The sequence below is a fragment of the Vanellus vanellus genome, assembly GCF_965231255.1.
Source record: "Vanellus vanellus genome assembly, chromosome: 3".
NCBI classification, from domain to species: Eukaryota; Metazoa; Chordata; class Aves; order Charadriiformes; family Charadriidae; genus Vanellus; species Vanellus vanellus.
The window spans coordinates 86,005,585-86,030,580 of NC_138907.1; the positions used below are offsets into that span (position 1 = coordinate 86,005,585).

A 24,996-nucleotide genomic window follows, 5' to 3' on the forward strand; every position below is an offset into this window, starting at 1 on the left:
GGCTGAAATGGATCTTGACAGATACTAGCAGTTCTCTACATTATTTCAGCAAAACCAGATGAGAAATGAGAACATTCTAGGAATTTAAGTGATTTAATGTGGCATGAATATGGTGGATTTTATTATTGCCACCAGCTGAAGTTAAAAACACTGATAGCTGAAGCCTGATCTTATGCCTTATGGGAGCAGAATTTTATTGTGTCAGCATGGTGGAAATCAGCATACAAGAATCCCTAAATGAACTATGGTTGTGTTTAAGAGGACAAATCATAGAACCGTAGAGTCATGGAATTGTTTGAGTTGGAAGAGACCTTAAAAATCATTGTCTTCCCACCCCCCTTCCATGGGCAAGGGCACCCACCACTAGACCAGGTTGCTCAAAGCCCCATCCAGCCTGGCCTTGAACACCTCCAGGGATGGCACATCTACAGCTTCTCTGGGCAACATGTCTCACTGCCCTCACAGTAAAGAATTTCTTCCTAATATCTAATCTAAATCTACCCTCTTTCAATTTAAAACTGTTACCCCTCATCCTATCACTACACTCCCCGATAAAGAGTCCCTCCCCATCTTTCCTGTAGGCCCCTTTTGGTACTGGAAGGCTGCTATAAGGAAGAAGAAATGCAAGTTCACAACAATTTAGCATTTTTTGAGTACATGTTCTGAACTGGCCTGCTCTGACTCTTTACCAAGTGCTCAAGACAGAGTGAGATGATGTATAAGCACTCTATAGAGAACAGAAAGATTATATTTGTTTGATAAACTCCAAGCTATGAAGAAAATTATCAGTAGCTAGGGTCCCAAAAGGAGATAGTTCTTATTTTCTTGATACAAATAATTAGGCTGAGAGATCAAGAGCTGTGCATCAGGTAGTCTCTCTTAGAAGAGACTTGCCATGACTTAGCCAGAAATTTATAGTGATTAATAAGTTTTGTTACTTCTAGTACCTTAACTACTCACACATTTCTAAACTGGATGTACTGCTTTATCTCTGAAGAAAATAAGACTTTTGTTTGAAGTGAGTTTCTTTGCCCCAGGATGAATTGCCACAGAAGTAGTAAAAAAGTAGAAAGCTAAAGTTGTAAAACTAATTCTTATTTCTCTTCTCAGCTATACTAACAAGAATTGCTGCTCCTTTCTTCCCTCCAGAAACATGATGGGCAATTTACAGTGATTCAGCTAGTGGGAATGTTGAGAGGAATTGCTGCTGGAATGAGATATTTGGCCGACATGGGATATGTACACAGGGATCTTGCAGCACGTAATATTCTTGTCAACAGCAACCTTGTTTGTAAAGTCTCAGACTTTGGCCTTTCCAGAGTTATAGAAGATGATCCAGAGGCTGTCTACACTACTACCGTAAGAGAAATCGATGCGTTTAGTAGTTTTGAGATGTGGCTATTAAGAAGAAGCATATCTTCTAGAGAGTACAGATCAGAGAAATACATTAATTGCTTGAGAAATGTTAACCAGTCAAAAGGAAAACAATCTCTGCAGAAATCTGGCTCTAATTAGGGATTGATATTTTTGTAAGAACATGCATTTTTATTTGGTAAAGTTCTAAAAGTTTTGTATAGTATTTTCATTATTCCCTTCCTCATGATTTTCTGTTTGAACAAATATGGGAGTTTTACCCATAAAAATTTTAATCATCTCATTTACTATGAGTCAATTAAAATATTTGTAGGCTATTACTATTTTTCAGACTAGATTTTATCTCATGAAAAAGTTGACTAGCTTGAGGCTAAACTGTGACAAAGCTCAACTCCTGTATTTTCCCTTGCTTTTGGGTGGGACGCTTTTCTTAAATAGGCATTCATCGGGCACACTATGCTCTTTATTCTTGTGTTGAGGCAGCTCCCCTCTCCCACCCATGGGGCCTTGCTGTACCTATTTTCTCATGCTGAGGGAAGGAGGGGCCCCTGGAATCTGCTCCAACAGGCACAGAGATCCAGGAAACCACACCGGCTTCACAGCTGTCACTCCTGCTGCTGGGCTCTAAGTGGGATCCTGGTTTAAAAATGTCAGACCGAGATTTCAGAGGAGCCGTATGACAATTCAGTGGGATTTATATGCACAGGATGAGATTCCCCTCACCTAGCTTCAGCCAGCCAGGAGTTAAATGACTAGTGTAAATCAGACATCTAAGCAGCCCCTTAAAATCAATGGAGGGATAAGCACTTCCAGAGAAATGCATCCAACTTAGCTTAGACAGGTGTCTAAGTTTCTATGGTCCAAGTGTTTTAAGAGCCTAAACTTCCTTAGACTCCTTTGAAAATTCTGCAGTTGGTCAACTATAGTGGATGATTTTAGTGCTGCTTTTGATATTGATGGAAGTAATTATAAATGCACTCTATGGAAGATTATATGGCAATTTTGTGGAGAAAAAAGAAAACTTTTTTTTTTTTTTTTTTATAGGGTGGAAAAATTCCAGTGAGATGGACAGCTCCAGAGGCCATCCAGTACCGCAAATTTACATCAGCCAGTGATGTGTGGAGTTATGGAATTGTTATGTGGGAAGTAATGTCTTATGGAGAACGGCCTTACTGGGACATGTCAAACCAAGATGTAGGTTATACTTTGTCTGTTCGTGAGTGTGTGTGTGTGTGTGTGTGTCAGAAAAACAAAAATTACATATTGTAAACACATACATTTGTGTTTCACAATACATGCATAAAATGTTGGTTTAGAAATAATATTTATCAAAATACTATAGGGTTCTCACAAAAGCAAAAAGTTACAGAGCATTCACTTTTTACGTCAATCTCTAAATTGTTCTCCTGCCAGGTGGATGTGGTAGGTTTCTGTCCCGACTATCAAGTAAAATTGGAACATCAAATATAGTAATACGTACTCTTCACTTTATGACACTTAAGCATAGAAGGAATTAATTTTTTCCAATAAAAAATAATTCTGAGGTTTCTGACCTCAGAGCAATGATTAATCAGTTGAAAAAAATTGTTAAAAATCTGAGTGGCAGTTAATGACCTACTTTGGCTTTTTCAAGTTAATTATGCTGATTTAACAATACCCTTGTTTGCATAAAATATGACCCAGAGCAACAGGTCAGCAGTAATAGAACAGATGGGCGTTAATCTTGATTTCTGACAAAAGTATCTATCAGTATAGAAAGTACAAAGGAAAAAGCCATGCAGGTGAGAAAGATGTCAGAAAGAGTCTCATTTAAAGTCCTTCAGGTCGGGGACTCGAGTGTTTTTTTTTATTATTATTTTATTTTTTGATTGAATGATCGACATCAAAGTTGGAAAAAAAAAGATAAAAGTGTAAATGATGAGTCAGTTTGGCACAGTGCAAAGTTGTTAATATTTGACAGGTCTCAGTGTCAAAGATTTCATGGACTGTCAAAATATGGGAAAACAAGTCCTTGGGGCAGAGAAAGAGAAATATTTACATTCCCTAGACACCCAGTAGAGTTTCATTTCTTTTGACACCTTCCTTCTGTACTAAATTCAAACATAAAAGTAGTCTGACAGGAATATAAGATGCCTCAAAGGCAAACCTTACCTATCTTTCAGGGAACAATAAGGAAAAACTTTTAAATAGGGGAGAAATTGTGGTATCTTCATGCTTCTTATTGGATTTTGAAAAGTATTCCCTCTATCAAAAACTGCAAACAAAAGACATGAATGAACCTTTTTCATAAAACAGCTAATTACCACTTCTAGCAGTTTCATCTCTTTTTAGCATCTTACATAATAATCTTCAATAGCACATAGTTAAAAGATGCATCAATTGCTTGGTAAAATAATTTCAAATATTCTACTATGCTATGATCTTCAAGCGTGTCCTCAAACATACCTCGCAAAACGTATACACATCCTACCCATCCCATACATAAAGCTATGAAGCAAAAATTTAGAATCATCTTAGGATTAGTTATTTATTCACAGTTACCGATGGGAGTATTTAACTGGAATAAAAAAGGCTAAATGTGTCTCTTCTAATTTTGCATTTACACTCAGGCAGTTTATATATCTTAAGCATATCATTTTGCCTAAAAGCAGATGTGGGTGTAGTCATAGACTAGATCAGATCTCCTAAAAATATGCCTCCCTGACTTTGGACCTTTAGATGGCGTTTCTTTAATTCTGCCCCTCTTCCTTTAAGTCATTGTTTTAGATCAATGAAGGATACAAATTTGTGTTGCAATCTCTTTTTAAGCGAACATCCTCCTTTTAGCAGCGACCTGCAGCTAGGGTGCACCGGAAGAACACTCGTCCTACAAGTTCCCCACAGAGGGCTCAGCACAGATGATACAGAGTGTGTGTCGTCGTCCCCCCCCCCCCCCCCTTCTCTGAGCAGTGGGCTCCCCTCAGCTTAATCCGTACTGGTAACAGTAGCCCTCAAACCACTGCACTTTACCCTGTTCCCCTATGAGACTGCTGGTGTTTGCTAATTCTTGCTCTCATTCCACTACTGACCCTAGTGCAGATTAGTTCTTCAGAAAAGGGCAAGAGTTTAGGCTTAGGTATTTTTTTCTTTGCTGTATTCCTGGATTTATTACCATTAGTATGATTACTAATTTGTATTATTATTATTGTATACCCAGAAGCAGAATGATAACATTACATTGTCCAGTTACACATATTTAGTACTTCTTTGTTGGCAACCAGCATATACAGTGAACAGACCTGGTCCTCTTCTAATCTACATCCTCAGATAGCCTGATTATGATAAAAGCATACTTGACTCTTAACAGTATTTCCCCTTTCTTTTTTTTGCAGCAAAAGCAGAATTTGAAAAACAAATTGTGGGAAGTTTAGATAATATAAATCAATTCTATTAGTAAGAACTCCAGCTGTGTTCTCTTTGTAGACTTGCTTCCTAAAAAATATAATAATTTCCTGCATCTATTTCATTATCTCCAAGTACCGATTTTTGGAAGCCTATCCCCACCTTTCTTAGCAGAGTAGACACTTGTAGTAGCCTTCAACCTGAATTTTGTATAAACTTAAAAAAAAAAAAAGAAAATTTATTTGTCAATATTTTCAATTTTTTTTTCAATATTTGTGATATTCCCAGCAATTTCATCCATCTCTAGCTAACTCATTATTTTATATTTCCCAGTTTCATCCTTCTTATTCAGGACACACATCAAAGAAGATGATTCTACAGTATTCCCAATAGCCTTTTAAAAACAATATCATCATCTTGATTCCCTCCTCTTTTCCAGTTTCTCTGCAGATCATAGTGAACGTGGAAAAGTCCTGTTCATGATCCTCTTTCATTCATGTTTTCACTATCCCTTACACTCTTGGATATAGTCTTATCTCGATGGTTTGCCAGTTCTAAGGGTCTTAGATATTTGGTGGGTGTGTTGCTGTTGATGTTATCTGCTTCTTCATTCCTCATTGGTTGTCTCTGCATTCTGACCTCTTAACCGACTGCTCCGTTTGTAGTAAATCATACATAGTATGCACAAAGGGTTTAATATCTTTTACCTTTTAGGAAGTCAGAAATTTCTACATTACTTTTCATAGCACACCACTTGTCCTATACACACTGTAGCTTATTTTTCAATTTAATTCCGCTGTTACTTCTAAGCGTAAGGAGCTGTTCTTTTCTTTTTCCTCTTAATACTGCTCTAAAAGATCTTACATTTTACTGTTAAAGTTTTCTTTCCTATATAGTACCGTTCTTCCAATTTCCCTGTTCTTCTGCAGAAACCCTCTCTCCCCACCCAGTCTGACAGATAATTTCACTGTCTCTTAAAGGTCACTGCAGTCATTCTTCAAGGTGTGGATTTTACTGCAGGACTTGAATATTTGTCAGTCATTTTTGAGTTGTAGGACAGTACTGTCACTCCAAATGTTCAGATAGAAAACTGAGACCCAGGGAGATGAGGCAACTTCCCTGAGGTCGGAAGGACATTCTGTGACACAAACCTGCAGTGAGTGCCCTACCACTGGGCTACGCCGCCTCTTTTCACAAAACTTCTTTTCTGCAAAAGGTTTCGATACAATCATGGATTTCTGCCAGCTTTTTGAAGGTCATTTTGTATTCTTTGCAGTTCTGTCTACTTTACAACCCACTGCTTTTACATTTTCTCACACAACCCACGGAATATTTTTTATCCGAGGTTATTATTTTCACTAAACCCTGGATATTCACCAACTTTATTTATCATGCCAGATCTACTTCCTAGGGCTACATCCAGAACAGCTTCTGATCTTGCTGTCTGTACAAACAGGGGGAGAAGACAGTCCTGTGCACTACCCTTCAGGAACAAGCACCCTTCCTTAGCAATTCTAATACTGTTATGTCAGTCAATGTCAGTATACTTGAAATCCCCCATGAACAGTGTGTTAGCCCTTTTTCACAAGCCTTTCTTATCTGCCTTGCTTCCTGATGTGCTTTTTTATCCTGCCCTCAAGGTTTACAGCAGTTTCCTATGATTTCACTTTACCCATTTTTATTTTTTCCTTAAATCCAAATGGACTTGGCTAAGGAAGTCAACGGGTGGGTGTAATTCTTGGTTCAGACATTTATGCTCTCCTTTGATCATATCATCATCTAGCAGCACCTCTTATTAAATCTAAGTTTCTGTTTAGGAGATACATTAAAATACCATTCATCCAGGTCTTCCTCTCTCATGTGGCACATTTCTGCTACTTTATCATTAATGTAACATGGCTAGACATAGAATACGACTTTTTTTCCCGAACAATTTCTCTCTGCTAAACATTTTTCTTGGATCCTTTTATAATCTCTTCAGGCTTTTTTTATTTTCATGTGCATGCACAGATCCCTATCCATTTACAAGTCAGTTGCTTCTACCACACACTCTTTCATAAAAGCCTTGGGGCAAGCAATAATGCTTTCTGAAATAACTCCATTTATCAATCTATCTGTTGCTCCCCTAGTGAATTTAATTGTTGTTCCCTGCTGCTCACTTGACTAGGTAATATAGCTATGTTCTGCGCATATAGAACAATATCCTTAATAAGCCCAAAGATATAGTTGGGGAAATTATTTGAAAACATGAAGGCTAGTGTCAAAACAACAGACTCATATTTTTGCAACACTGATGGCAAATTTTAGTTTATTGATTTCTTTTTTCTTCTTTTATATCTTGAACTGGGTAGCAATATATATTTCTTAAATATTCCTTGATGAAAAATTATTAACTATGTTGGCTACTAGGTTATAAAAGCAATCGAAGAAGGCTATCGTTTGCCAGCACCCATGGATTGCCCGGCAGGACTGCACCAGCTGATGTTAGATTGTTGGCAGAAGGAACGTGGTGAAAGGCCAAAGTTTGAGCAGATAGTTGGTATTCTGGACAAAATGATCAGAAACCCAAACAGCTTGAAAACCCCACTGGGAACCTGTAGCAGGTAAGAAAAGCTTTAGTGTGCGTTCGTATAATGGTGCGCGTGGCTGGGTCCTGGGTGTTCTGCTTGGTGGCTGGTTGCAGTTCACACTTCCTCCATGTGTCTCTCAGTTCCTCCTTCCTCCTGTTCCCTGTTCTTCCCTTCCCTCATTTGCCCTTCTTTTTTACCATGCTGAACAAAGCTGAAAAAGACTTTCTTAAAAAATAACCAAAATAAAGAAAGTAAATGTCATGGAACTAACACACTTCTCAGTAAACTACTGCCTGCTCGTCACTCTTTCCACACTCCCATCACTAGCAGTCTTTGTTTCCCTTGTTTCTTAAAATTATGAAGCCTGGAGGGCAAGGACCATCATCTACTGTAGTTTTGTATGATAGATCCCTTGCCCTATGAACTGCTATGGTAGAAATAGTAATTAATAATACTCATGCTTGGCCAATGTACTTTGACATTGCTACACTCTAGTTTTTTATCTTTCATTTTTCTGGCTTTAACTCTTTTCAATGATTGCATCTCATTGTGTTTCATGGTGTAGCTTCTAACGGCTTCTTCATAAATTTCAGGTGAATTATTTAATTGTGGTAATCTTTTGATCCTCTAGCTAGATTACCGCACTAGGGAATCAACTGGCCTGTGTTCTGCTCCTGGTTCTTCTACTGACTGATTTGCTGTGTGACCTTAAGCAACTTACTTTGTGTCTCTGCGCTTCCTTGTCTTTGTTTTGTCCCATCTGATTGAATAATGGGAATAGCTACTACTATAATTTCTAAGATGCTTAAAAGAATAGCATCTTTATTTTACTTAGCGCCTTTAGTTGCAGATGCTGTCACGTTAGGTAATAAGGTTGATTTTCTGTTGGTAACAATAGTCCATTAGGCTGATTTCGCTCACACTGACCTTTCATCTTTTATGTGAATAAGCTTAGGAAATACATATTGTGAGCTACCGAGCAGTCAAGAGCTATTCACTGGATAATCTAAACTGTATATAAAGGCCTGTTACTTTCTACTCTTGACATTTTTAATACCCCAAACTTATTTGACTCTCACCTTGCTAAATACTCCCTGATGTTTTACTCTCTTTGGAAACAACTTACTTTCCTTTTTCCTTCTCCGTAGACCAATTAGCCCTCTTCTGGACCAGAACACTCCCGATTTTACCACTTTCTGCTCCGTAGGCGAATGGTTACAAGCTATTAAGATGGAAAGATATAAGGATAATTTCACAGCAGCAGGCTACAACTCTCTTGAATCAGTTGCCAGGATGACTATTGAGTAAGTTAGTACTGGGCATGTTTAACTTGCATTTAGGGAATTTCTAGGTAAAAGAATATACAATGTTAAATTCCAAAACTTTACTCTAAGTACAAACATGGTACTTGGGGTTAAGCCAGAAGGTTTAGCAACTGATGACGTTGTACTACAGCATCCCATGAAAAGGCAAATACCCTGCTACCTATGTGTGGCATCACTTTTTTCCCTGCTTTTGAGACCAATTGAAATAACACCAAAGGGCTAGAATTTGAGGGAGAATGTGGCCCGTTTCAAAATATGCATAGGAAAACAACCACTTTACCTCCACTACCGAATTGGTACCTTTTTCCAGGCGTGCACTAGGAAGATATGGAATTTTCTTCGAATTGGCTGAGGGCTGTCTGTGTCCTGCAAGAAATGACTTTGCATCAGGATAAAAGTCTATAGAAGCAAAACAATTTTCTGAAGGCAAGCATGGCCTGTGTTGGTACTGCCATCTTAAACAGGTCTTCTTGGTACCCTGCAAACAACGTTCTCGTCCTGATGGTTGCCAAACACATGTAATTCCTCTTACAGAGAGCAGTGTTTTTCTAAGCAATACTGTCAAATTTGCAACCCTACTCTTATCTGCCTGGTATCACTACTACGAGTCTCAGCCTGTAGCTTGGGGTCTGTCAACAGAGCCCACAAGCTTCTGCTAGGTCAGTAGCACTAGAGTGGAATTGAAACAGCTGCTCCTCTTTCATTTGGATGATGGGTATGGGTCAACACGCAAAGGGTTTCTCTAGGCATCTCTTCAGGAAGCAGAATGTGACCCCCAAAATCTTGTATTTATATATAAATTTGTCCTGAGAGCCACCCAAAGTATTTTACAAGAGAAGCGTGTCTTTTGGGGGATATTCTTAAAAGCCACGATAAAAGATTATCGTAGTGCAAAACATACTGGCCTCATTCTCAGATGTGGAGACACGTGCAGTGTAATTACGTGACACTTGCCAAGTAATTGCACTCCTTGCTGAGAAGTTGAACAGCACCTATATGAACTTCACAGTACTGAGCTGAGGTTCCAGTGTAGCTTCAGTGTTAGAAACCTGTAGCCCAGACCACTACGTAGCTTTGACTCACAGTTGAATACCATACAATAGCAGTCTAAGTTGAAAAATTAACAATGTACGCATTTATCTTCCCCAGGGATGTGATGAGTTTAGGGATCACGTTGGTTGGTCATCAAAAGAAAATCATGAGCAGCATTCAGACTATGAGAGCACAAATGCTACATTTACACGGCACTGGCATCCAAGTGTGATAGACATTTCTCCCTTATGAGGGAGGTGACAGACTGAGAGAACAGCACTGGCCTTCAGTATATATGAAGTGCTGCTAGAAGACACTTGATTTCCTGGGTCCTTCCTGCAGTGAATAGAAGAGCTACAAGAAGCACCTACAGACTTGAACTCCTAAGTGCCACCAGAATTTATGAAAAGGGAATTAGGATCCACCAGTGGTGGCAAGGAAAACAGCAGTGACAATAAACAAAGTACTACCTGAATAAACATACAAACACCTTGAGCTCTCTAACCTCCTTTTTATCTAATAGACTTTTTAAATGTACATAAAAATTTAAAAAAGAATATATTTGTCAGATAAAATCATGATATTATTGTTGAATTCAACAAAATATTTTCCTTAAATCTGTGATTTCTGAATCTTTTTTTAATCATTTGTGTTTATTCTTCATAAAGACTTTCTTTTAGTATGATGTTTATATCTTTGGACCTTTTTAGTGCTAATTCTATGACACATTACTACACTGGGTACCTCTGAAGGATTATTTGAATTCCTAGAGATTTAAGAAGCATGACCAAGCAATGTATATCTGTCCGAACTTTGGTATCCTTTTGTGCCATTTAATTTTGTTAAATCAGCACCGTATTGACATGGCTAGCTAATTGGCAGGGAGTCAGGAAAATGCAAGTTGCCAAGAGCTCTGATATTTTTTAAAGAATTTTTTAAGGTTACACATATACTATCTTTTAAAAGAAAATAAAAGAGAAAAAAAAAAAAAAAGAAAAGAAAAGCAATAATGACCCCGAAGTAGTTCTAGGCACTTTTAGCAAATTGTTTGCAAGATGATTTTAATGGACTAGAGTTAAAGTGAGATATATTCTGAGATGCAGATCTACAACTGTAAACCTGCTGAGACACTGCATTGAATGGACGAGTGATTGTAGGAGTGTCTCAGGACATGGGTGCAGTTCTCCAGTGTTACCTAAACCATTTAATCTGAGCACATCACATTTTTTTCAATACTCTGCATTAGCAAATCTGAGAGAAATAGCTGGCGTATCTTTTATATGAGTTTAAGTTGTATGCAGTCCAGCTGTCAGAATAAAGACATAGATTTTATAAGAGAACTGTAGAGCATGAGGCAAGGGGCAGTTCAAAATTTTCAAGTTTTACAAGCTTTTGCTGCTCTGAACAAACATGTGTGTGCGTGCTCACACAGACACAACAGTCATTCATCGGGAACACAGATGCAAGAGTAGTTGCTCAACGGAATATCTTCTTACGCCATTTACTTATATATGAATTTTGTTTGATTAAAATATTTAACTACCATAAGCAATAATGAACGGTGTCTTTACAGATATTGCAGGAATGTATATGAACCAGAGAGAAATGCTTTAAAAAAAATCTGAAAATTGTGAACTACCCCAGCAATGAAATGCTGTACTTCCAAAGAGAATTGGGCTGCTTCTATTGATTTTGATAGAGAAAGATCCCAGGGATCAGTCATAAATTGGTCTTGTTTGATAATGTGGGCATCCACACAAAAAAAATAAAAACAAAAGAAAAACCCTGTAAATGTTCCTTTGTAAAACTTGTAAATTTTATTTATACTGTCTTGTTTTGTACACACATTTATGTGTAGTGAGCTCTGAATACATTGAAAATGCACTATATTTTTCTATTTTACTTGCAGAGCATCACAAACAAACATGTATATTCAGTGCTACATAATGTGTTTTCCCACATTTAGGACCAAAGATAGTTATCAAAAACTTAAATGCATCATTTTCCCCCTCCTTTTTTTCTCCCCCTTTTTAGATCACTGTACAGTGTTATATTTGTCATTTTATTTATTTGTTTCATTAGAAAAATCAGTTTGGTTATACTAATTTTTTGTCCCCCCTGCCTTTGTTGAAGAAAATCTGTAAAAAGCTTTTAACTAGCATAATCCCGTTACATAGACACTTCCATTTGTAATCTTTGTAATAGACTGTAAATATATTTTTGGAACTATAATGCAATGTGCATAAGGGTTATTTTTCAGTGTCCATATATGATTGTTTATACAATTCACAGCACTTTACAGTCATGCTGAGAAGCCTAATTTATTGCCTGGATTTGGGCAGAGTAAGAAAAAAAGGTGAATATTCTTATTTCGTATTAGATATTGTCATTCAGTAGAAATGGAGTTATTTTCATGTATGCAGCTCAAGATGGGTTTTTAACTATTAAAATTAATTTTCTAGAAATGCTGTAGACATAAGATGCAGAGTAGACTGCATGCCCAATATTGAAATTAGTGCACGCAAGCACTCGGCCAAGGCACTTCGAGTAGCCATTGGAACACTCTTAATTAATAAACATCCATTTTGTGTTATAATAAATGCTAAGTGCCTCACTACTGGGGTAGCATCTGTGGGCAACTGCACAGGGTGCTTGTCAGTTTTGCTGCTGCTTTAGGCACCCAGCTACGAATTTAGGAGTCTAAGTTCAGACACCTGCTTCCTTATAAATCTCAGCTATTGTTTCTAAGGGCTCGGTGATTAAAGGTGCGATGCAGCAATGCTGGTATTGCTGAGACCCCACAAACCCTAAATGCGAGAGAGTTGAGGCCAGGCTTCACCTTTAGGATTTGTTCGATATTCTGAAGCACGGAGGCCTCGAAGCATGTGTGGTGACCTGGGCTCACACATGTAAAAGTGAGGGCCCTAATGGTATTTCTTCCTTATTTTTCCTTGTTTGATTTAAGCCATCTTCTTTGAATAGTAAATATATTTTAGCATTCGTTTATATACCTTGACTGCCTTAATGTTGCCACAGATTTTTACACATCTGAAAGTGGTAGAGTAGACCCAGAAAGCACAATCGCTGTCAATACTCCTATCGTATCTATCTGTTGAGAACGTTACTGCAATTTAGAGCACATGCACGTAAATGGGTTTGTAACTGGTAGAGCAGCAACATATTGACATTGGCTGCAGTTCCCCAGGTTCCAGGAAAACATAGTCCAGTGTAAGAAGAATAAAATGGCAGAGAAAATTGAGGTTCACGGGAGGAACTGAAGAAAAAGTGGGGTCGGAGGGAGAATTAAAAGCTAAATGATGAAACAAAGAAATTATCTCAGTTCTACCTTAATTTCATTGATTTTGGAAATTGTGCACTGCTAAAGAAGACAGATTATCAGGCTGTCAGTGAGGCTGATCTTTCTTGACTTTATCCATCTAAAAGCATCTAAAAGAGAGATGCCTAAGACAAGCAGGATGACTCTCCCTCTGGGAATGCTTATCTCCATTACCTGTAGAGGGAACCCAGATGATTAGCTTAAATTAGGCGTCTAATGTCTAGATAGTTAAACTTAGGTGAGATGATTCCTACCTTGTATTTCCTTGGCTGCTACTGTTTCCCCCGCAAGCTGAGTGTCGTAGAAAGGCAGCTCCTCCTCTATTAGTATGCCCCAGAATGTATTTAAACTGGGCTTTATTACAGAGAGGTGATTTTTTTTTTTTTTTTTTAATTTGGAGATTTGTAACAGATCATCTAAATGCTTTTTGTATATGAGTATCAATTCTTGAAAAGATTTGTGATTGTTCTGAGGAAGACCTGCCTAGTAAATTACAGTTATTTAATATTTTAAATAATCAGAAATATTTGCTGACATACTGCTTCAGTCCAGAGGTTATGTGATCAGATATGATAGTTGCTGTTTGCAAAACCGTGTTTATCTAAAGCCTTGTCATGTAAAAATCTCCAGGAGGCAAAGATGCTTAAATGTATCTCAAATTGAATGTTGCCCTTAATATCTCAATAATTGAGCTCTGTCTGTATTATTCTCCATTTAAAATGAGGGTTTTTTTATTTGTTTAAGCTGGAGTTATCTGGCATCCACTGAGGGAGTTTGACAAAAAAATGATTTTAAATTAAATTTGCTTTTCTCCACTAATAGTAATATACGGTAAATAGTTTCCACTGTTTTGAATGTTATAAAAACTATTGCTTTAATGTGGGGGATGAAGGGGTTTATTTTTGTTTTGTTGTTGGTATTTTTTTACATTTATTGGTTAGTAGATGAAATAAAATAATAATAATTTGTCCTTAACTTTCTAAATAATTCATATATAACAATTTTGAGAATGATTTAAATTCCGCGACTTTCGGGTTATTACTGAGATGGTGATCATGTCTCTACAGCCAAAATACCAAGTGATGCTGAGACACCCTGCCACAAGGGTGGGTTCAGCCAGCATTCTGTTGCCCAGTAATGGCATGAAGCAGTCCACTGCCTGTGTGCGAGGAGTGAAGGCCAATTCAGCCAAAAAAGGGTCATTTCACCTTTTAAAAATATATATATGTGACACATTAGAGCTAACACATCCTTAATGCATTACTTCTCTGCATGCAGATAGAAACTGATATGCTTATCATATGCATTTGGGGTTTTGATGGTTTTTGTTTGTTGGTTTGTTTGTTTGTTTTATTTTAAGCAAGTGACATTCGGGGTGCTTGTGGAAGAGAACAGTTCCCAGACAGGATGACAAGCCCATTTTAGGAAAAGTACAGTACAATATTCTTGCCTGGCAGTAATACTGGCAGCAGGTGCTGCAGGGGTATTCATAGAACCATAGAATGATAGAATGGTTTAGGTTGGAAAGGACCTTAAAGATCATCGAGTTCCAAGCCCCCTGCCATAGGCAGGGACACCTCCCACTAGACCAGGTTGCCCAAGGCCACGTCCAGCCTGGCCTTGAACACCTCCAGGGATGGGGCCACAACAACTTCTCTGGGCAACCCGTACCAGTGCCTTACCACCCTTACTCAGGCAGTTGGTGCTATGAGTAACTAACACAGCAGGGTTTCTGCATGTTTGGGACCTGTTAGGATTGTACTTCTGATGAATTAACTGACACGTAAAACAGGCAAATTTTTTCCCCCACTAACTTAGAATGGACGTGCAGATGGTAGATTTGGGATTCGCAAGGCTGCTCAAAAGTCTTATCCTCAAACTAATTTCTAGTAAAACAAGAAATTCTGGGCAGCAGCCTGCATTTTCTCTCCTATTCCCTTAAGGGTTGTCAAATGTAGCCAACAATTACTTTTAAACAGAGATCTTTATTGTTTGCATAGTGCAGCCTTCTATTTACTTGGGAATAGGCAGTCTTGTAATTAAATTTCCTGCAGAAAGGATTGGGGAGGGATGGGTGACAGGGGAAGGAACACAAAAGTTTGGGTAAAATAAACCACGAGAACAAAGAAAGGAAAACCCAATCCAACAAATGATCTGTGAAACCCAAAATATGACTGGGCTCACCATTTTTCTAACACATTCCATATAGGAATTTGAAAAATATAAAAGATTAAATCACAGGCATAAAATCTTCAGTATGCTGACAAAAGAGTAGTGGCACAACACAAGCTACGTTTGTGAGAGTTTTTTCCTCTCTGGATTTGATTTTGTGAGATTTTTAAGTCAGGATAATTAACACACACATTTAGACTAAGGTCTGTTGGGACAGGATAAGGGAAAAAATCAATGTGTCGATAATATCCATGAAATTCTCAGGGTGGGTATGGGTCAGGCAGCTTGAAAGTGAAAGAAATCGTGTGGAGTTTATACGCTGTTCAGACCGTGTAGGTTATGTCCAGCGAGATTATGAAAGGTTCAAGGTTAAAGAGGAAAACCCTCACTTTTGTGCCTAGTGAAAGGACAGAAGGTGGGAGTGCATGGAAAGAGAGGGGTGTGAGGCTGTTCAGAATGTGTGAGTTTAAATCGTAGGGCTCTGCAAGACATTGCTGGCAGGGGAGTTAAGGAGTATCTTTTTTTTTTGTTGTTTAAGTAAAGAGACACTGTTAATAAAATATACCTAATAATCTAGTGTGGAGTGGTTTCAGTACTCTGATTTTTCCTCAGGCCAGATTGGAATTTGTCAAAGATACTAAATTGAGACAGATGGGAAAGCAACTGGTAATACACAGCTCATTCAAGCAGACTTGAAAGAGACATGAAAGGAGAATTTTACATTAAAAGCCTGAAAATAAAACATGAACTCTTGTGATATTTACTCTCAGAAGGTTTTAGAGTAGTTTTTTTTAACTCTAGGGTAATGATGGCAGATTTTAGCACCGATACTCTATAAATTGGGTGAAATTAATGTCTAATTAGAGTGACCAAAAAAGAACCAAAAGTCAAGAAATAGTTGATGTCTTGATAGACTGTGGAAAAGATGCGATACGGCCATGTGAAACCTGTGTAGCCAGCCAAATGAATCTTGGACAAAACAAGACATAATGCCTAGTGCCAGAAGAGCTAAATCAGGAACAGAAGATCTATTCATCCATGGATCAAAGCTTCTGTATTTAAATGAACGAAATAACCAATTGTAGAACTGTGCTGCTAATAATTATTAACACTAATAATGAAAAACTGCAACTTAGAGGTCATCTGATCAATCGTAATATGGGTAACACTGAAAAACACACTCAGTGCTTAAGCCATAGCTATGTCCAAAGACTTATGTGTGCTACTGCTATTGGAGTTCCATGATTCTGAGTATTTAGAGTAATTTATAAACCAAAGACATTGTAGTCCCGAGTCCATGACTGAAGCCTTCCTCTTTTCTGAAAAAAAAAAAAAAAAAAAAAAAAAAAAGGAATGCTGAGGAGTCTGCAAGGTCTATCAAGTTATCAAATTATCTTCTGATTATTTCCTTAGAATTACCAAGAAAACCATGAGTTTGTCTCTTACATTAAGAAAAAAATTTCCTGCTCCAAAGATGCAGTCTCACTGAGAAGACAAATCATCCGTCAGTTTTACTAGGACATCCAAATCTGGCTTGAAAAAAGGTTAGACTGAAGAATGATAGATAGAATGTATCCACGTTGATCCCTCACATTTCACGTCTGTAGAGACATTACTCAGGCAATTTCTTGACTATCATTCAACCTGTCTTACTGTGCCAGCTTCCACTGGCTTCCTCAAGGGCTGCATGTCCGTTTTTAAGATGTCTGCTGGAAAACATGTTTTAATTTCCTTTCCTCAGGGACCAACCAGCCTATGCCAAGAATGCATGTGTAGCTTGAGAGTAAGAAGGTGGAGGAATCTCAGATTAGTCCTCTTTTCAGCCATAGTCATAAATTAGATGTGTTCTACCACCAAGGTTGCACATAGTAAATTGCATGAGAAATGTGATTTGCCTGGAATAAACTTAGTAAAACCATCCAGATACCTCCTGAAGACCACTCAGAAATAACACTTTTTAAGTGGTGGTTAGGATGTTGTTCAGAAAGTGAAAGAGGTGGGTCTATGGGAAGTCTGTGTTTGCAGCTTTCACACCCCATGAAAAACTCTACTTACCAAAGTATGGAGCTTTCTGGGTAGCAGATATCCTCTGTCACTGTCATTGAAACTAGACCACAAATGTAAAATCTATGCGTCCATAAGAATAAACAAATAAGAAATTAATTCTGTAACAGAATTAAACCAAGACTTCACCATTGGTTCAGTTTGGTCTTGGCAGCACTGGTGCTTCCATGTGGGGTCAGTGGAAGAGTAATATGGGTCCAGACAATAGAAGAGGAGAACGGAATTGGGTGGAGTGAGGGGACTCTCTAGGTGGGAAAAGGGAGGCTGAGAGGAGGTGGTGGAACTGTGGGTAACTGTGGGCGATCTTCGTATTTCTTTTTCAGGAACTTTGCGGTGCAGAGCCCTTGCCCTCAGCCCATTTCATCCCAGGTTTATCTCCTGGCTCTTTTACTTGAGTATCCCCTTAAATCTTCCCTTATATTACTCTACACAAAATAGCATCATCTTCTTCCCCAGTAGCCAGTGTTTGTAGTCTCATGGCCTGTTGGAGAGGAAGACAGGGTTAGATTTAAATCCAGGCCAATATGCCTACAGGAAGAAACCGGGCCAGTGAGGCACTGAGAGGGATTTCTAATGAGGATTTTACTTTACTGAGCCTCAGTACTGTGGTTGAGTGATTGCTATTGTGGAGAAAGGCTGCACCTTACTATGTAACTTCCCTACACACTCCAGTTCATCCACTGCCAAGGGCAGGAAGGGGAGTGGGGAAGAGGAAAAAAAAAGCTTTGAGGCACTTCTTTGTAGTGCTCTTTTCAAGAGAAATAATTGTCTCAATGCCTCTGTTACCTAAACTTGTGCAAGAGACAAATTCTCTTTGATGTTTCCTACTTGCTGGCAAAAGCATCCCAGATGAACTGTCTGCTGTCTGTAGCAAATCTCAATAAGCTGCTGCCTCTCCCATGAAACTTCTTGACTAACATAGGGGTGTGCTTTCCAGTCCCCCAGACGGTGTCTTTCTAGTGGCAGTTACTTGAGTATCACAACACCAAAGTCCCCCCACAGGTGTCCATGTTCGTTTCCTTGTGCAGCAATATCTCTGGCTTTTGAGGGATGTTTCCCCAGACATGAGGAGGGAAACTATTGTTTGTGCTCTGCTCTGCTTTCATTTCTCCCCAGCTGGCGTTAGCCGTTAATACCTACCTAGCAGCACCCATGCTTCACTGGGAGGTAAGTAGAAGATGACAGTGAGGAAGGGACATTTAGTGCCCCAGCAACAGCAAATGCAGTGCCTATCTATGACCAACAAACTATGGGTCCAGGAGATTACTCCCTGAGCGGTCCGCACTCTAAGTGCAGAAGTCATTAGTGTTGGTCAAAACAAAACAAAACAAAACCATCAGATGCTGTCAAGTTATTTAAATTTAAAATCCTAGAGGAATGGATATTATATATTTCATAACGCTTTTACAAGTGGTTGCATGATATTTAAGGTTGAATTTTCAGGTCTAAATTAACAGTGCTTCACTTTAGATACCAGAGAAAGAGAAACCACATATCTTAGCACAGAGTTATACATCTGCATGTCTGTCATTGAGTCATCACAGCATATTTTTGCAAAACAGATTTTATTTGGCAGCACTTAGACCGTAAGTTCTATGGTGTTGTTGCTATTGTTTTTGTATTTAAGGCCTTTTGGTAATGGAAGGCCTTGTTAGCTAAGGTCAGTAAGCATAGTAAGCAGATGAATATGGTGTAAATTGGTAGAAGCCATTTGCTGAAAGTATGGAGATATCTCACAGAAGTGATGTCCAGTTGTTACTGAACTTACTCTCTCTCCTTGTCTAGTGTCAATGCCAGAGCAACCCAACAGACTGACTTATGCTTATGGACAGCTGAATTGTGGCTACCCATAGTTCAGGTTACATAGCTAATGGAAACGTAACACCTATTTGGCATCCTTTTACCTCTGTTTTTAGGAAGGCTCACCTCCTTTTTTCACTATTTGATGAAAGCCCTACTTCTTTTCTGAGAACACGTAGAAATTTTACATATCTCTTGGGTGAGAAAGCCATAGGAAGAGTAAGACTGACTCTACAGCTTTGGGCAGTGGGAAGGTGGTATAAGACGGCTAACATAATACTTTCATCATCTGTGTGGGAAAGAAGAAACTCTGTAGGTGTTCATATCTTGCCAAATACTTTGAGCTGTAGCTGCTTGCCTGGGAAAAAGGTTTCTTAGGCTAAGACTAATCCAAAATTACCTCTGGAATTCCCATCTGCACTGTATAGTCTCTCCCCTTCCCTTACAGCAATCCCCTCCGTCTTACTCTGAAATTCATTTTTAGACCACTTCTCTGGAAACAAGGAGACTGCTGTTCTTAGTAAAACAGAGTTTTTTCATGGAAGAGGTTGAGTGACCTGTCGTGTCCCAGAAGAGCAGGCACAACACTTTCCCATATCATTTTGCCATTGCTCACTACTAGATAAAATGTATGAGATCTCTTTGGTCATTCTTTTATGTGTGTTTCCTGTTGAAAAGATAAATTTAGGTATCTACTGTCAGAGAAGGTTTGGGGCTGTGAATCCCTGAAAATAGTTTCCTCAGGAGATGACCAGATTTACTTCTGGGATACATGATAGCGTCCCCAGGACCCTCCTAAGTGTGCTCAGTACTAGTTCTTGTTGAGTTTCTTTGCTGTGAAAGTTAGGGTGTGGGTGGTAACTCGTGTGTGTGTGCTGGTTTTGTCCCATTATGACTACAGGTATGGTGTTGGCATGCATCAGAGACTGGATAAACGAGTACTAAATACAACCATACAGATAATCCCAACCAAGAACTGAAGCCCTACCCACACCTCAGCAGGGCTTGTCAGCTGGCGTATCCACTGTCTTTCACTGGCCTTCAGTTTCTCGTAATGATTTTAGGTTTCTATCTCTTCCCGGGAAGACCGAATATCTCATTCAGGTCTGGAATTTCAATGGACAGCAGGGCAGCTAGAAATGAAACATCATGGTAATGAATAGCTAGGTCATACAGAGACAAGGAAATTACCAAATCGATTCGCCATGTGTCACACAGGGATCCTTATCTCCCATTTGTTGATATTTCATACTTGTTAGCCTGCACTTGCTCTCTGCTCTGGTGAACCCAGTAACTGGCAATGAGAACCAGGTGCAGCCCAGAGTAAAACCATGCCACAGTCCAGGGTATACGTACACTGTCTCCTGAATCTCTTGATCTGGAGACCTTCATCCAGGTGCTGACCAAAAAATATCAGTAGAGGCATGGCCAATATAAATGTAACCTGAGGTTTTAAATACCTAAGTGCTATTTGCGACTACCGTTTGCCTTTAGCTTTTAATAAATTCTCATGTCAATCATTTTTACTAATGCAAAGATTTACTTGCCTTCAAAATAGTAAAAACAAACTATTGGAGTCAAAAAAGTCTTCCTTTTGGAAAGGATTTCTCCTCAGAGTTCTTTTTTTGCTGCATTCTTTTCTCACGCATTCCTTGAATTACTAGGGTTTCAAAGGGCAGGTGCAAAAAAACCTGGTAGAAGTGAGATTTAGCTTAGTTGATATCTTCCCTTCAGGTAAAATTAGTCCCTAGGATGCTACATGAGAGGCAGAAAAAAACATTCTGTCCCTCCATCAGATTGCTTCCTCTAACTCTTAAGGGTTTGGTTGGTTTTTTTTTTTTTTTGCTGAACCTCAGATATTATGGCTATTAATATTGTCAGATCCTTTTCTCAGTTTATCATAAAACATCTGCTCCTATTTTGTCCAATTTGGTGACAGAGATGTATGGCATGCTGCAAGGTATTAATAATGCTCTTCTCTTGAATGAGTATCTTCCCTTTGATTCACACTGTTAAATAATCTAATCCATGTGCTGAAATGACAGATACTACTTTGGAATCAACTTTAAGAATATTGGTTGGTAAGACAGGGGGACATTCCTCTGCTGGTTTATTTTTCTTCAGTATTAGTGTTGCATTGGCTTGTCTCAACCTCTGTAATAAATTGCTTTTCTCCCAGGAATTTTTCAAATAATTTAGTTAAGAAATTGCTAACCATATGTAAAATAATTTCTGTTCAGTTCTGGCCTACATCCATTAGTCCTGAAGCTATATTGTTTTGGAGATTTCATATGGCTAACCTATCACTAAATGTACAGTAAAATCCACATATTTTTCTTTTCTTTTTTAAGCTTTGGGGAGTTTTTTGGCAACACAAGTAACATAAACGTTGTCTTGGGGTGCCTAATATCATGTAATGACTGAGACAAGTCAGTTAAAATGTTTTATAAGCTTCTTCACAATACTGAGAACTTCTGATAATATCAGTTAGGCTAAAGGAGAGTCTACTTTATTAGTTAACATGCTAGAAGCTAACGACCACGTGTATGCTTTTTTAATTAAGCAGAGTTTAAATTGAACACACCCATCCCACCCTTTTCCCGCTTCTCTGTTTTAAAGAGTTATCTGCATTTTCTCCCAGTCCTTAATTTTATACCCACCTGAAAAACTGCACCTCATTCATTTATTTCCCTTATTTCAAATACTGAAGTTGTCAAGTATAACCCTGTGGCTCATTGAGATCCAATGTGAAACACAACTACATTTCCTTTATGTTAGAGGTGTTTGCTTGGGAATCTTTGCGTTTATCGATGTTTACTTTAGCTAGTCGATGAGAATTTTTGTCAAGTAGTGGTGTATACGTGGCAATGACGATGATAGTGTAATTTGCCTCTATTACTTCCTGATATCAGGATTCTGCTGCACTGCCAATTTCATATCTGTTGTTATTATTTGTTTGACAGAATCAAAAACATGCCAGGTGCTTTGCAAAACAGAGAACAAGAAAAATCCCTTTCCAGAAGAGATGACAGCCTGAATAGAAATGGCATAATGGCAGGAGACAAAGGAAGCAGAAAGGGGAAGCAAAACAAGAGTTATAACCATAAGATCATGAGATTGGTTTGGAGGCACAGTGAACGCTATGAGGCATTTTTTTAAAGCGCATAAGGACTGTAGTTGGGATTAGAGAATGGAAATGTAGAAAAGAAGCATGGAAAGGAATGGAGAAGAAGGGAGGAACAGACTGGCAACAGGAGGAAGAGTAAACAGAGGTGTATGGGAGAGGCCAGAACACACACCTGACAAACTGAGGATTATGACTAATGCCAAGAATGAAAGACCACATCTGAAGAGCATGATGATTTCAGGAGGATGGCGAAGCAGGACATGGCGATGCTGCTAGGGAGAGAAGAGCCAGCAAAGCTACCCTGGAAGCCTGCCCTGGAAGCTCCTCACACTAATATAACCCTGCTTCCCCATCTTCTTTCTAGCTCCCCTCTTATACACAAAATACGTATATAGAAGAGCAAAGGAGAAGGAGAAGCAGCTAAATCAAACATTTCCAAAGGTCCTGCTGGGGAAGAAGTTTAAGCTGGGATGGTACAGATTTACTCCTACTGAGGCTGCTGCTGGCAGCAAGTGGCAGAGAGCATCCTGTTAGCCTTTCTCACGCAGACAAATCAATGGGAGTCTTTGCCACTACTTACAAATAGGCCTTGCTGAGAAATACTCAGCAAAATTATGATACTCCAGCCAATCCAGGACATATTCAAATGTCCTTTCATTCTAGATCAGAAAGAAGCAGAAACTATAACATCCACAGTGAAATGGAAACAGGGAAGAAAAATATTTGAGCAGTTTATTTTAAAACTGAAAATAATCATTTCAATATTACAGAAAAAATATAAGGGGGATTTTGCTCATTGAGAAAAAATACCTTTTATAACTGTTCATAATAACTTCTGATAAAATTGGGAACTATTTAATTATGTCGGATTGGCGCTTCCCCCCCCCCCCCCCCTAGAAAATCAGTGTTGTTTTTAGAAGAAAACTGGAAAATTGCCATTTTCAGTCTGTCAGACATTTTAAACTACCCTGACTTCCAAGGTAAGAATTCTTCAGGAGTAAGAAAGCGGCATAGTGGCCAGTCTAATCTCTTCCTCGCTTCCTTCTCCTCTGCTTCGGTGATCAGACGTGTCTAATGATTAGGCTGCAAAGAGCAAAACCAGTTTCTATGTCTCCCTGAGAAAAGGCATTTTGCCAACTTCTTTAAGAATTATTAACTAGATCTGCTTACAGGAAGTCACATTTTTTGCTGCAGACTATGTCTCTCTTTAAATCCTCCTCACAGCTCTTCCATTTTGCCTGGGAAAGTTTATCAGAAAGCATACTGGAAACGCTCAGATCTTTCTGTCTCCAGTGAAACTGGTTTTAGACATAGTTATAGAGTGGCAGATGTACCAGTATGACAGCTGAGAGACTACTGCTGGTAATGGAGTATTCTGTTACTTTGGCATATATAGACAATTTTTGCTTGGTACTTCTGGATGCAAGGTATTTATGTTTAGGATACTATAGGTACTTACCCATTGTATTTTTTCTTATCAGTTTTAGAGGACAGCACTGGATAATTTTTTCTTCTCCTTCAGGGTAACACAGCTTTGCGTGAGTCATTCATCCTGAATGTACACCATAGTGATATCAAATTAGTTGTGACACCTTATCAATATGATGCCCATTTTTAGTCTCCTAGCGGTGGAATGATTTAAGTATTGCCTAGTGGAGACAACGGCCTCGTTTAAGAACGTCTTGGTGACTCTGGATAGGATTCAAATAATTCTTCTATGTGAGGAGGACACAATTGAAAGTCATAGCTGAAATATTACCAAAAATCATTAACTGGTTGGGTTTTTCCATCATTTGCTTTAAGATTTTGGTAAATGGCAGCTTGCTGGATTCTCAAACAACAGCACCGCCAAGTACAATTTTTTTTGATTGTCTTCAGTTTGAACTTTGCTTAAGTTAATTAAACTCTTGTCACCTCAGGGTACCATTTTAGCAATGAGGTTTACTGGACCTACTCTGTCAATGTAGAAACTTCAGCTACTAAAGAACGTACCAGGTATAGAGGGTTAACACGATGCCTAGCACTGCTTGAAGAATCAGGCCCACCTCAGTAATGTCTTTCCACCGTTACTGAAATAACACTGGATTTAAATCATATAGCCATGGTGTCAACTTACAAAATCTACCCTGCTTATATTCCTCTTACAATCAAATGTAGCTCAAAGTTTTGTAAAAGTCCACGTATCATTAAAAAAGGAGATTGCAAAACAGCGTCATACTATTTCCCCATAATACAGAATTTTTTACATATCATTTTTACATATTTGAAAGAATCCCATTAACTCAGTTGCGTACAACTTTTTGCAACAATAGACTCAGCATAAAGCAATATCAATACATAGTTAATATTTCTAATAATCATATTTAGACAAGCTCCAGACTGCATAACTTTGCCCCTGCTTCTGGCGTGATAGCAGATATGCAAGGTCTTTTAGCCCTGTGTGGCACCTTCCCACCCGCTGCTACCAAAACAAAAAAAAAGAAAAATTCAATTGGGAAAAGGTGACATAACCTCCAAAAACTGCAGTTTGACCTACCTTCTGAGTTCAGACACTGAACTGCATGAATGATTTGGGAAGGGATTTAGTACCAGCTACCTCAGTAGCCACGTGACGTTAAAGGAAAAGGCTGGGATTATAATGTATCCTGAGAGTAAAGGACAGCATGGTTATTTTACCTATAATTTTATTTATATTTTTTTTTTAACCGTGCCTATGCTTTTCCTGCCAACCCTTTCCTGTTATTATCTATCAGCTTTTCCAAGAAGACACTTGGTTGTGCGTAAAGTGAGAATAGCTGCACTGACTCAAACCAC

At 38.6% G+C, this 24,996-nt stretch overlaps 1 protein-coding gene across 4 annotated transcripts in view; it reads left to right on the top strand.

The window, feature by feature from the left end:
* EPHA7 (EPH receptor A7) overlaps window positions 1-22,214 on the top strand; it is a gene marked incomplete at both ends in the record, with an annotated part of 167,921 nt that extends 145,707 nt beyond the window's left edge. For 2 of the 4 annotated variants that reach the window (XM_082480791.1, XM_082480789.1), the window contains 5 exons: window positions 1,150-1,359; window positions 2,419-2,568; window positions 7,165-7,358; window positions 8,474-8,629; window positions 9,800-9,914. In XM_082480791.1, coding sequence (XP_082336917.1) covers window positions 1,150-1,359; window positions 2,419-2,568; window positions 7,165-7,358; window positions 8,474-8,629; window positions 9,800-9,914 — 825 coding nt within the window. Of the gene's footprint in view, window positions 1-1,149; window positions 1,360-2,418; window positions 2,569-7,164; window positions 7,359-8,473; window positions 8,630-9,799; window positions 9,915-22,018 lie in introns of those variants that run through there. The other 2 variants (XM_082480788.1, XM_082480790.1) reach the window with 2 other exon arrangements.
* Window positions 22,215-24,996: the final 2,782 nt, after the last annotated feature.